Source organism: Asterias amurensis, chromosome 20 (genome assembly GCF_032118995.1).
Source record: "Asterias amurensis chromosome 20, ASM3211899v1".
Taxonomy (NCBI): Eukaryota; Metazoa; Echinodermata; class Asteroidea; order Forcipulatida; family Asteriidae; genus Asterias; species Asterias amurensis.
In genome coordinates, this window is record NC_092667.1 from 2916678 (window position 1) to 2929854 (window position 13177).

Sequence of the window (13177 nt, forward strand, 5' to 3'; positions counted from 1 at the left end):
ATAAGTTCTTCTGGATTGTTGACAAAATAATGTAGATGTTACTTACAGACCAGTAGTATTGTTTCTGATCAACAGAGTGTGGGTTTGAATCCCCAGCCGTGACACTTGTGTCCTTAAGCAAGACACCTTACCATTGCTTCATCCTTCGGAAGGGACATAAAGCTGTTGGTCCCATGTGTTGTGTAACGCATGTAAAAGAACCCAGTGCACTTATCGAAAAAGAGAAGTGGTTCGTACTGGTGTTCCTGGCTGTGGCTGTTGAATGTAATTGGGTCTCAGAATCCATCACCTCAATAACCTATCTTTCTGAAAGTTATGCTCAGCACCTTAAGTACCTTGTTTGGTAGATACGCGCTATAGAAGACTTTGATATTATTATTATTATTATTGTTCTAGTTAGTTACGTTCCACTAGGAGCTTCTTCATACTGGTGACCATGCCTAGTGCTCAACTGTCTTTTATATACCCTTTCTTGGTGGTCATAGAGGGCATTGCAAAAAGCAGAGGCCATTTATGAAATTCCTTGCTCTGCTTGCCCCAAAACCTACATCGGTGAAACGAGTCCACTTTTGGCACTCGACTACTTGAACATATAAAAGATAGGGGCAAATTTGGAAATCGACTAAACACCCGGTCTACTCGCTCTTCCTCCATTACTGAACAACACAAGTCGGCCATTACCGACCAGATTGCAGCCATCAACCAACGCCATCAAATAGGACATTGCCAAGGTCATTGATAGAGAACCTGACAAAACCACTAGATGGCTTGAACCAACTTGATGCTGGTGTTAAACACAAGAGCTTGAGTCTGGTGCTCTAAACTCATCGGCCATGACAAATACATTCATCTTGCGTTAAGAAAAAAAATCAGTTCTCAATTGCTACTTGGATATTCTTACAATGTGAAGCTACCAACAACCCCAACCCCATTTTTTCTATAGAATATCCAAACCAACATTCGCAACAATTGAGCCCAAATACGGAAAAGTTACATTCATCTTGGGTTAAAAAACAATCAGTTCTCAATTGCTATTTGGGTAATCTTACATTGTTTTGCTTTTTGATTCTTCCTACAGAGCATCCAGACGAGCATTCGCAACAAACGAGCCCCGATACAGGAGGTGATCAGCGAAGCCGAGGCCTATCTCCGCGTCAACAAAGACAAGCTGTCTCCAGAACAGATCGAGACCTTACAGAGGCGCATCAATGAACTCCGGACCTTCTTAGATCAGATCTGGGTCATCTCGGAGCAGTTCATTAAGGAGACTGAGACGGAGATCCATAGCATCAACCTCCAGCAGGAGGAATCGGTGAGACTAGAAACTTTTGCTTTGATTTAGTTACTTGTTAAGCTTGGTTCATGCTTCGCAAGGTTCATGGTTATCTTTATAAGTGCTCTTTTTGGAAATTATGCAAAAATGAGTTGCTTTAATGATTTGGTATTGTATTTCTTCTTTATTATTCAGTCCAATCTTGGTTTGGAGTTGGAGTCTGTTCTGCAAGCTTTGAGAGATCTTCTTGAGTGGGTACGGATTACAGAGGAGAAACTTGCCTCTCAGCAACCCATGACCGAGCAGACCCAGGTGCTCAACAACCAGGTCTCTCTACAAAAGGTAAATAATAACAACAATAAACAGCTGGGCGCAGGTTCGCAAAGACATCAGGATTGAAAATGCCTGTTTCAAGACATGAGTCTTGAGCTGTCGCTTGATGGATTATTCTGTGTTCTCAGGTTAAGCGGTATGAGTTCCATAGACGAGGGGCATTCACTTAAATGATATTCTTGTAAGATTTGTAGTAACACATTGGAAATATCATTTTGTACCAGGACATCAATGAAGACATTCAGGACCACAACGAGCCAATCCAGCAGGTAGCTCAAGACGCCTTGGCCCTCATCAAGGCCAAGGGCAAGAAGATGACCGAGGACAACAAACGTGACCTTGAGGACGCCGTTGAGCAGCTGAAATCACGCTACGACGTCATCAACCGCAACTCCACCGATCGCACCAACAAGATCACCTTCGGGTTTCAGGATCTGGACAAGATCGAAGAGGGATGCGGTGAGTTTGAGACGTGGCTGAGAAGCGCCGAGCAAGAGATCATCACCATCTTGAGAAACATCAGCAGCGACTACGACACGCTGACCCGGCAGACTGAGGAGCATCAGAATTTCACCGATGATGTTGTCACACACTCAGCCGATCTGAAATACATGAACAAGGCTACTCAGAAATTCCTGTCCACGGCCAAGGTAAGTTATCAAAATCACCCTCAATGCTACGATTCTTCGCTTACTGTGAAAGTGCCAAATTTCTGCGCTACCTGTTTAAATGAAGAATGCCTAGTAACGTTGAGATTATGAAACTGTTTTCAGATTTTAAGCATCATTTTTCCACTTTGATCTTCTTGAGTCCTATTGAGTCCTTCTTGAGCCATCATTAAAAGTTTTTTAATAGACTTTAAGATTTTGCCCTTTGCAAAATAAAAATGGGGTTTGCCCTCTCGACATATTCAAAGAGACTTCTCTCTACTACCGTGGAGTAGATTTACTACAGAGGTAGTACAGAGGTACTAAGGGGGCAATTCAGAGTTGTGGAAATTTTGAGTTTTCAAAACAGTTTGAACTTTCGAAATACTTTAAATTTTAATATTTATTTTTCCTCTACTAGACTTTCAAAGATTTCCTTGCCGAGTTCCGTCAGCGAGTGATGTCCAAGCAGTTCCTGCGTAGCTTCCAGGAGCAGCCTGACTCAGAGTTCCTGAGAAGGACCTTAGAGGACTACAACACCCGCTACGAGAAGCTCAAGACAGACTGCTTCAGCCATGGCCATCTCCTCCAACGCCTCATGGAGAAACACAAGCGCTACTGGGACAAGTCTGACGACACCAACGTCTGGCTCCAGGATGCTGGCGAGACCCTTCAGACTCTTCTCCACAAGCCCATCGGCGCCGAGACGGACACAATCAAGAGGCAGATTGATGAGTTTGATCACTTCAAGAAGGACGTGAAGAAGCACAGGACCGATGTGGATAAGGTGCGGGAGTACGGAGAGGAATTGGTCAACATTCAGCCCAATGTACAGGTCCCTGTCCAGAGAAACACAGGTGAGTCTAAGGCCGCGTCCAAAACGGCCTAAGTAGGATTCAAAACTTTGCATGTGAAAATCTCTTTTGAGTAGTGTTGGTTCTGAAAAGAACAGGTGGTTGACAACTGAAAGTTTTTATCAAGATCAGGGCCCAATTTCATAGAGCTGCTTAAGCACAAAATTTTGCTTAGGCAAAAAATTCATTGCTTAGTAAAATCAGATTACCGGCCAAGACTCCACTCAGTTGTTATGCTAAGTAAACAACAGCTAAATACTAGTCATAAGCAATGTATATGGCATGAAATTTTGGCCAGTAACATGTGTAAAATAAGCGAGCTATATTCGTGCTTAAGCAATTTTTTTGCTTAAGCAGCTCTATGAAATTGGCCCCTGTATATACTCTGATCGTCCTCAGGTAAGTCTACTGACAGGTGGTATAATCTGGGTTTCTGGAATGTAACTCTGGGACTCCCTGGAATGACAGGCAGGCTACAAAGGCCATAGCCGCCGCTGCCCCTGGTTTGGCCTTGGTGCCCCTATAAAACTTTCTAATTGAAGTGCCCTTTGCAAAATCAAAATGGTTTTGCCATTTCAAAAATGAAATTCCAGGCCTGGCACTCTTGAGCCCTTTTCACACAAGGGCTGGCCGTTAATCACTGGGGTTACCCCCTAATGACCAGCCCTTTCACCCTTGGATTTGAGGTATCAACATATGTGGATATCTACTTGCTGGGTAGATTATGTTCTTTTGAGAACTTTTCTTACTATATACATGTACTCTATTACCACGGAGTAGATTTTTTTTAGAATTCTGAAGAGATTCTTTACTACCGCTGAGTATGTTTTGGAACTTCTCAGTTCTGAAATGAACTGTCCTGTGTTATATTTGTAAAGCTGTTATCACAATGTTTTTTTTTTTATTTGTTGTTTACAGAGGACGTTGTTGACAAGTACGACAACCTCGACGGGCAGCTGAGCAACCGCTCTCGTCTCCTGCAGGACGCCCTCGCCCAGTCGCAGTCCATGCACGACAACCTGAACGATCTGATGAGCTGGCTGGATGGTACTGAGAAGGATGTTCACAAGATGGACAAGGGTACTGTGGTTGTAGTCAAGAAGGCACCCATGCAGGAGCAGATGCAGCAGGGAGATGTAAGTAGATTAGGATTAAGATTGGATTAAGTAATATGAGTGGATTAAGGGTACTGTCTTAGTAGTCAAGAAGGCACCCATGCAGGAGCAGATGCAGCAGGGAGATGTAAGTAGATTAGGATTAAGATTGGATTAAGTAATAGGATTAAGGGATCATAATTGGAATTGACTTCGATTTTAGGAGATGCAGCAGGGAGATGTAAGTAGATTAGGATTAAGATTAGATTAAGTTATACGAGTAGGATTAATGGATTATAATAGGATGGACTTCATTTGCAGGAGATACAGCAGGTACATGTAAGTAGATTTGAATTAAGAATGGATTAAGTAATCAAAGTGGATCGAGGGATTAAGGGAACTTGGTCAAGGTGGACCTTTGTGGGAGTAGCTACAGCAAGGAGATGTAAGTAGATTAGGAAGGACTTCATGTGCCAGTGGATATATCAGGTATTTGTAGATTAAGATGGGGTTAATTAATAAGAGTGGATTAAGGGATCTTGGTTTTATTCTAGCTATATGATGTAATTCTTTAAGAAAATTTTAATTGTATTGAGCTTTTCTCCAATCTAATCCACTTTGCGACAGATGGAAAAAAATAAGATAAGTACATCATAACAAAACGTCCTTTTTTCATTTTCATTTTCTTTCTCCTCCACTCAGGTGATCCATGAAGACATCACAGCCAAACAGAACATGATTGAGGAGTGTGTGATGAAAGCCAACAGCTTCGTGCAGCAGTGTGAACCAATGGAGGCTCAGATCATCCAATCCAAACTGGAGACTCTTCACTCTCGCTTCAATAAGGTACGAATTCTTCAAGATGAAGATAGAATTACATGTGTAGCTCCTTCAAGACGAGTAGGGTGTCATGGCCAAACGGTTAAGAGCATCGAATTCAAGTTCTGGTGGTTAAGTCATCGGAGTGTGGGTGTCGAATCCCGGTCGTGATACGTGGGTCCTTGAGCAAAATGCTTTACACTAATTGCTTCTTTTCACTCCGGGGTATAAATGGGTAGAGGTTCTCATATTTTGCTTGAAAAAGCTTTCGTAGCACCATGCAGATCGAGCTGTATATTCCATAGGAATTTAGAAAGATTAAAGGAATGTTATTTGCCTAAACTGTTCAAAACGTTGAGACCATACCGACTCTATTCAGAACTGAATACACATCAAGTACACGTTTTTAATTCCGCACAGGTGAAAGACACGACCCAGGAGCACGGTCGCCAGATGGCTAGCTTGAAAGACCGTCTGGCTGACTTTGACAAGCTGGTGGATGAGCTAGAAGACTGGCTCCTTCCAGTCTTGGAGCACTCTGAGAGCAAGAAGTTCATGGAACAAGACCTTCCAATTGTTGGTGACCAACTCAAGGTATGTTATTATTCCATAGCACTCTGCACTAATGACGTCACTTTTGCTTAAAATACCCGGGTGTCTGACAAACACGCCACACCACCTACGGGATTTGTTTCTTACTACTCTTCTTAAGATATACAAAATATTAAACAGATAAGCGAAAGCACGTAAGATATAGGGAAAATAGTTAATTTATGTGAACAAAGATAAAGAGAGTATGAGGCCGTCAGATTAAGCAAAGGCTTGTAGAAGACGGCCTAGACAGCAAACTACAAACAAGGAGACAAGATAAACAGGTAACACAAAACAGACTGGGTTCCTATTAGAGAAATATGTATACAAAAGCAGGGCTAAACAAATGACGTATAGGAGCTGGACTGACTATAAAAGAGAGCTATTCAACATTAATATTCCTAGATATTATGAATCAATTGATCATGGCTGTAACAAGTTGAGTCATGTCTTCTAAAAGACGACCATTTTGCAAACGAGGAGATAAACATACATATCTTATTTACTTTTCAGGGTTACAAGATGCAGGTTGACGATCATCGTCCTCTGTACAAGAAGATCCACGTTGTAGCCGAGGAGTTGATGAAACATCCCAAGGCAACGGATGTCTCTGAGATCAAGACGATGTTGACAAACATTGAACTCAACTGGGATTGCTTGGATACTTCCCTCGCTCGAAGGTAAACTAAATAAACTAAAGGCTGGGTCACGCCAAACTAATTCTCAAAACATCCAAACTTGTCCATAACAAATCCTCTGTTCAGAACTTTATGCTTTGGCTGGAAAATGTTTTTAATGTGACCCTAATCAATTAAGATCTATTTGCACATGTACATCAAAATGACGTCCGACCGCAACACGTCTAACACATCCCTAGTACAATCCAAAAACGGCAATTCCGTTCATAGTTTGTCCTTCTCTATTAAAAACCCTAATCTTAGAAAAGTTATTTTTGGATTTTCAAGATCTGGGCCCAATTTTATTGAGCTGCTTAAAAACACATTTTATATCTTGGTTTGGTTTTCTTCGTGTTAAGGACCAAACAATACGAGGAGCGCTCAGCCGCCCAGAAGACTTTCTTCACCTTCATGAAGGACGTCAACAACTGGATCGGAGGACAGGAACGTAGAGTTGGTCAGATGTCCAAGGTTGCCAGGGACATCCCTCTGCTACAGTCACAGATACAGGAAGTTACGGTATGTTTATTTTCTCAAATCCCAACCTTCGTTCCCAGTGGTGCCATTTTTCTTTCTTTCCGAGATTGCCTTGCTCAATCGTAACTCCCTTGAAGTATCCAAATATATTGGATATTTAGTTGGTCCTGTGTTATCCATTCTGTGTTATGAGACTATGCCTCAAGTCATAGAGTAACTGGCCCCCTTTTATTCTACAATTTACCACAAATTTCTTGATTCACCGATTAGCTCAAAAAGAGATTGAGTATAAATGCATTTATTTTCCAATTCCTTTTCGAGTCTCCAAAAAAGGTTCTCATCGTTTTAGGGAAAACATTTTTTTCTCATTTATTACTCAAATAACTGCTCCCAGTTTTATTTAACCTTATTTCAAAAAAATTTACCACCATTTTTCTGTCTCGCCCCCAGCCCTTCCAGAAGGAAGTCAAGGACTACAAGCCCAAGGTAACAGAGAACGCTCGCCTCGGTGCCATCTACGATAAACTCATCTATGAGACTGAGATCAGCATTGCTACTCGTCCTCACTACCGCTCTACAGAGCTAGACCTGACCAAACCCATTGATAGGAGAGTCTTTGAGGAACCCAAGTTCATTGAAGACCGTGAGTATTTAAGTCAAAGGTCAAGACAAGTTTGCAAAAAAATTCTTCAAAGTCATCCATGTTCTTCCAGAATCATGAAATAATCACATTAGGAGCAAAGTTTTGTGCCATTTACAAAAAACCAACGCCCAAACAAAAATACCTGTTGGTTCGCTTGAACATGTCCTAACAGTTGATGAATAGTCTGAATCTTAATCTGAATTATATAGTCGGCAAATGCTCATTATGGAAACATACCACCAACTTTTTTGCAGAGAAGACGATGAAGGATTTCTAATTTACGGGAGAAAACCCCCTATAGGGAAAACCCACGCAGTCAGGTGGGGACTGAAAAACCCAATCCACATGCAAGGCTCTGGTCTGGGCCCGAAGTCAGGTCCACAGAGGTGAAAGGCAGGGTGAAATCCTGAGACAACCTGTCTGTTCTTTGTTTTTGTTTGTCAAGCACTTTCCTTCAAATTTTCACTTTTCACTTTGTAGGAGACACCGAAGCCGACCGCATGGTTGACGATACCAACCGTAGCTACGAGCACCTTGTCTGGCTCCTGTCCGAACGTCTTGAAGACCTAGAGCTCATGCTTCAGTTCATGGAGAGATGCGGTGGGGTGTTCGGACTCCTAGAATGGGCCAACGACACCGAGACTCAACTCAAGCGTCTGAAGCCCGTCAGCCAGAACATTGAACCTCTGGAAGATGAGATCCGTGACTTCAAGGTTATCACCAGTGACATTGCTTCCAAGAAGGTAATGACTTGAATGGAAAAACTGAAGAATAAATGTTTATGATAGCTTCAAAGGCACTGGACATGTTTAGTAATTGTCAAAGACCAGTCTTCTCACTTGAGGTATCTCAACATGTGCATAAAATAACAAACCTGTGAAAATTTGGGCTCAATTGGTCGTCAAAGTTGCAAGAGAATAATGAAAGAAGAAAACACCCTTGTTGCACAAATTTGTGTGCTTTCAGATGCCCAAAAAGGGCATACCTCTTTCTAAAAATCTACGTTACTTCAGAGGGAGCTGTTTCTCACAATGTTTTATGCAATCAACAGCTCTTCATTGCTTCTTACCACTCTGTTTTACCTAAAATACGATGCAATTGCTTTTGGACGTTTTGTAAATTGCTTATTTCTTTATTACAGGGACCAGTCTCGGATGTGACCGTTCATGCAGAGCAGTTCCTACGGACTACCAAGGACAAGCTGACCCCTGAACTCCAGGACGAGCTGACCAACATCGTACGAGAGCTACGCACAACCTACGAGAGACTTCAGACTTACTCCATTGACTGGCTCAAGCAAGCTGAGGACCTCTTGGCAGCACTCAAGAAGGACAGAGATGAAAACGTAAGAATCTATTACTACTATTATTATTTATTATTAATTTTGGGTTTTATATACATCGATGTGTGTTCGCACCGTATACTTACCCGAGCTCTGTGAAGAAAAGAAATCACAGGCATATTACTCGGGGGGGATTGGAACCCACGACCTTTGCAATTCTAGAGCAGTGTCTTACCAACTAGACCAACGAGGTTGCCGGTAGCTAGAGGCAGGTCGCTATCCACTAGATCAAGCTAGTCGAAACATTGAGACCAATTAAAACCTCACTCCATGGAAGTGAAGCTAATAACGAGGAGTCCCCTAAATCCACTATAGTTAAAGTAGCAGTCCCTGCCCATTTTCTACCTTCCGTTCAGGTAGTAGTTAAAAAGCATGACAGTTCTTTTAAGAACTGAGAAGTCTCTCAAACTTCTAATATCTACTCCACAGTAGTAAAATATAAGTACTCAAAAAAACATAATCTACCCAGCAAGTAGATACACACATGGTGTTACCGCAAACCTAATGTTTATTGATACCTCTCCATGCAATGCCTCAAATCCCATATCTACTTTCTCGTTTGAATGAAAATCTTGTCTTGTATCTTTCAGATGAGTCTTGAGGAGCGAATCCGTGATCTTTTGAGATCCCTCCAGGCTCTCTTGGAGTGGGTTTCAGACGCAGAGAAACGTCTTGGATCAGAGCAACCTCAAGAAGAGACGGTCAAACCACTCAGTCGTCAAGGCACTGAGCACACGGTACGTAGTCATCCTTCTTGTTCCATTTTTAGTTTTTTTTTTGTCCGTTCAAATACATTGTATCTTAATATACCACAGTCTTGTACTGAGATTATTTGTTTATCTTGCAATTAAATTCTTAATACTCTGAACTTTTGTGTACTTCTTTTAGTTGTGGTGTTGCCCTAGTTGGTATTTTTAAAACTGTTTTTATAATGGAGCCGCCCAATCTTTTGTAATTTCCTAATCTAGGATAACAGAAGTTATTTTAATTGAACTGAATTGAACTGATCTTTAAGATTAGCCTTAAGCCCAATAGACCGATCTAGTAGGCTCTGCCCACGACGCACATGTGAGCAAGAACACGTGGGGCTCTCCAATGCCTTTCTGCATAACTCTGTCGCGCGCGCCAAGATACATGTACGTGCACGCATGTCGGACCGTATTTGTCAGACCTTCGTTGCGTTGTGATTGGTCAATAGGCAATGGGGCGGAGCTTAGTGGATCGGTCTATTGTGAGTCGAGAAAACGTTCTGACAGGAACGTTTCTCAAATTAAAATTTGGGTGGATAAAAACTGATTTCTTTTTCCGTGACCACATTACCTCGAAGTAAAATTATTCATTTTCTGTAAAAAAAAAAATGCCAGTGACTAGTGTTGGATTCTAGATATGCGCTGATTAGGGGCAAGGCTAAATCTATGTGTGGTGACATTGTTGCTGTATTTACATTTTGTTAACACCTTTTTCTACCAACCAGCCCATGCTGACAACATACAAGCAACTTATAGTAAGACTATTGGGGGAATATTCCCTGCATTTTGTCATGTAGTTGCATGAATCAATTCACTTGAGTGCAGTAAAGACCTTTCCATTGTTGATGAACAAAGTGCTCTGATTGGAATGGCCGGCTGAATGTGGGCATTCAATCAATTGTGTTGACAAAAATTTTGACCAAATTCAGCATTTTCTGTAAAGAATCATGAGCTGAAATATCTCTTATGATTGTTTGATTTGTTTCCAACAAATTAAATATTTGGGTAACATTTCTACAAACTACATGGCTATCTGTTTTTGTTTTGCATTGATGGCTTTCCATAGTTTTCCAATCTCTGTTGGCATAAAACTCAGTTTGTGACGTTGCGATAGAGAGGTCTATGATTGACATTGTGCACACTGAGTACTGAAATCAAAATGGAAAAGTTGGATTGATTATTCGTGATAAATGTGTTTAGTGTTGAAGTTTTTATGTGAGATTTTTATTTTGATAAGAGATTGTTATTTTGATGACGTATCTGTGTATTGAATGTAAATTTGAAAGTTCTTTGTGGCATGTTTGTCATTTCACTCCTTGAGAATCATTGGTTCTGCGATTGTTGTTTTTCGTTTTGGCAGAAGTCAAAAGAGAAAGTTGTTGATTATTTATGATAAATGTGTTTTGTAGTGGTGAAGTTTTTATGAGAGTTATATCTCAATTATATTTTTGATGACATATTGTGTATCTGTATTGAATGTAAACTTTGAAAGTTTTTGGTGGCACGTTTGTCATTTCACTCATTGAAAATCATTGATGCTGCAATTTTTTGTTTTCGTTTTGGCTGATTAAGAATCGGATTTCAGCATTCTGCATGATATCGTACTCTATAGAGAAAGAATATCATGCGTCAGAATTTGCTTTTGTGCTGCGGACATTTAAATATGTATTTTATTTTAGGTCCTTTTCGAATACATGGCTTTGGCTTTGGATTCGGCTTCAGCCGTGGGGCCAAGCTAGCATTCGGCTTCAGCTGTGGGGCCAAGCTAGCATGAGCCAAATCTGGAGCCAAAAGCCTTGGTCCTTTTCGAATCCATGGCTTTGGCTTTGGATTCGGCTTGAGCCGTGGGGCCAAGCTAGCATTCAGCTTGAGCCGTGGGGCCAAGCTAGCATGAGCCAAATCTGGAGCCGAAAGCCTTGGTCCTTTTCGAATCCATGGCTTTGGCTTTGGATTCGGCTTGAGTCGTGGGGCCAAGCTAGCATTCGGCTTGAGCCGTGGGGCCAAGCTAGCATGAGCCAAATCTGGAGCCGAAAGCCTTGGTCCTTTTCGAATCCATGGCTTTGGCTTTGGATTCGGCTTGAGCCGTGGGGCCAAGCTAGCATTCGGCTTGAGCCGTGGGGCCAAGCTAGCATGAGCCAAATCTGGAGCCGAAAGCCTTGGTTCTGAAAAGAGCCATAGATGTCCAATTTACATCGGGGGGAAAGAATATTATTTGGTTTTACCCTAACATCGATGTGTGTAAAGCACTCTATACTGATTTCTTTCCTGAGTACTGTGAAAAGAAATTCCACAGGCATATTACTCTGTGTTTTACTTTTTTTGTTAGCATTGAATTTTTTATTTAAAGTTTTGTTCTCTGTTGAATATTTAAAGACTTCAGGCATGAAGCCTTTTTGAGGCATCTGAAAGCTCACAAATTTGTGCAACAAGGATGTTTTTTTCTTTCATTATTCTCTTGCAACTTAGGTGACCAATTTAGTCCACAGATTTGTTATTTTATTCATATGTTGGGATACACAAAGTGAGAATAATGGTCTTTGACAATTACCAAAAGCGTCAAGTGCCTTTTGAGTGTTGTTCATTTCCACTCATGCATGATTCAAGTTCAGTAAATGTCTTCATCTTGGAGTTTCTTGCCCTGACACTCTCCTCCTCTTCTCCTCCAGGCCCTGAATAAAGACATCCAGGAGCATCAGCAGCCGATCCTTGAGGTGGTACAAGACGTCGAGAGCTTCTTGAAGCAGTATGGCAACCGAGTTGATCAATCCAACCAATCCAGATTGCGTAATCTCCAGACTGAGCTCAAGACACGTTATGGTGTTGTCAACTACCAATCAACCAACAGGCAGACTAAGGTAAGAAATCTGGTTAACAAATTTCACAACCTTTAGAAATATTGCCGCTCATCATCCACAGCACACCTGCAACTAGATCCTGGTCCAAGTACCCATACTCACTACGGTGAACAAGCCTTCTCCGTTTATGCCCCTAAAACTTTGGAACAATCGGCCCATCAGCATATTTGATTGAAAACTTACCAATTAAAATCATGATTGCTCTTTTTGTTTTGTTTATTCTCATTGTTTTTTTGTAAAACGCTTAGAAACACTATGTATGAAGCGCTATACAAATGTAGGTCATTTAGCTTGATCGCATAACGTATGTTTGACAGCATAGTTAACGTTGTTTCATCAACAGTGAGTTATTCCATTAATGTGTTGTAGAGTGTCGTTTCTGCATGCAAATTTTTTTTAACTGACTTGTCATTTACTAAAGGTATTCTTATATTTCTTCTGCTAGTAATCTATAAATAACATTGTAAATTTGATTTGTTTCTTTAGCTGACGACAGCCGTCGATGAACTCGTCAAGTTCAGTGATGACCAGCAAGAGTTTGAGCCCTGGATTGCAACGGCCGAGCAGACCCAACAGAAAGCCTTGAAGACCATCGGCCGCGACTTGACCACACTGAAGCAACAGAGTGGTCAACAGAGGGCCTTCAACGAGGAAGTCCTGGGCGAGGCCGCAGACCTGAGATTCATGAATGTGACTGGGTTGAAGTTCCTCGACGCAGCCAAGGTAAATTTAAAAAGAAATCCTCCTGAAGACGAGCAGAGAATACTTTAATAGTAACATCGAGACCAAACCGACTCTTTTCAGTGCCAACACTCCCTCAAAA

The 13177-nt window shown here is 41.5% G+C and overlaps 1 protein-coding gene across 9 annotated transcripts in view; it reads left to right on the forward strand.

Moving 5' to 3' along the window:
* The window catches only part of LOC139952738 (uncharacterized), a 275619-nt gene that overhangs the window by 120910 nt on the left and 141532 nt on the right, over nt 1–13177 (forward strand). For all 9 annotated transcript variants that reach the window (XM_071951938.1, XM_071951944.1, XM_071951939.1 and 6 more), the window contains 15 exons: nt 1079–1312; nt 1469–1615; nt 1831–2256; nt 2675–3110; nt 4026–4243; nt 4904–5047; nt 5441–5614; nt 6125–6291; nt 6648–6807; nt 7216–7408; nt 7889–8151; nt 8550–8753; nt 9341–9487; nt 12166–12354; nt 12841–13077. In XM_071951938.1, coding sequence (XP_071808039.1) covers nt 1079–1312; nt 1469–1615; nt 1831–2256; nt 2675–3110; nt 4026–4243; nt 4904–5047; nt 5441–5614; nt 6125–6291; nt 6648–6807; nt 7216–7408; nt 7889–8151; nt 8550–8753; nt 9341–9487; nt 12166–12354; nt 12841–13077 — 3339 coding nt within the window. The remainder of the gene's footprint in view (nt 1–1078; nt 1313–1468; nt 1616–1830; nt 2257–2674; nt 3111–4025; nt 4244–4903; nt 5048–5440; nt 5615–6124; nt 6292–6647; nt 6808–7215; nt 7409–7888; nt 8152–8549; nt 8754–9340; nt 9488–12165; nt 12355–12840; nt 13078–13177) is intronic.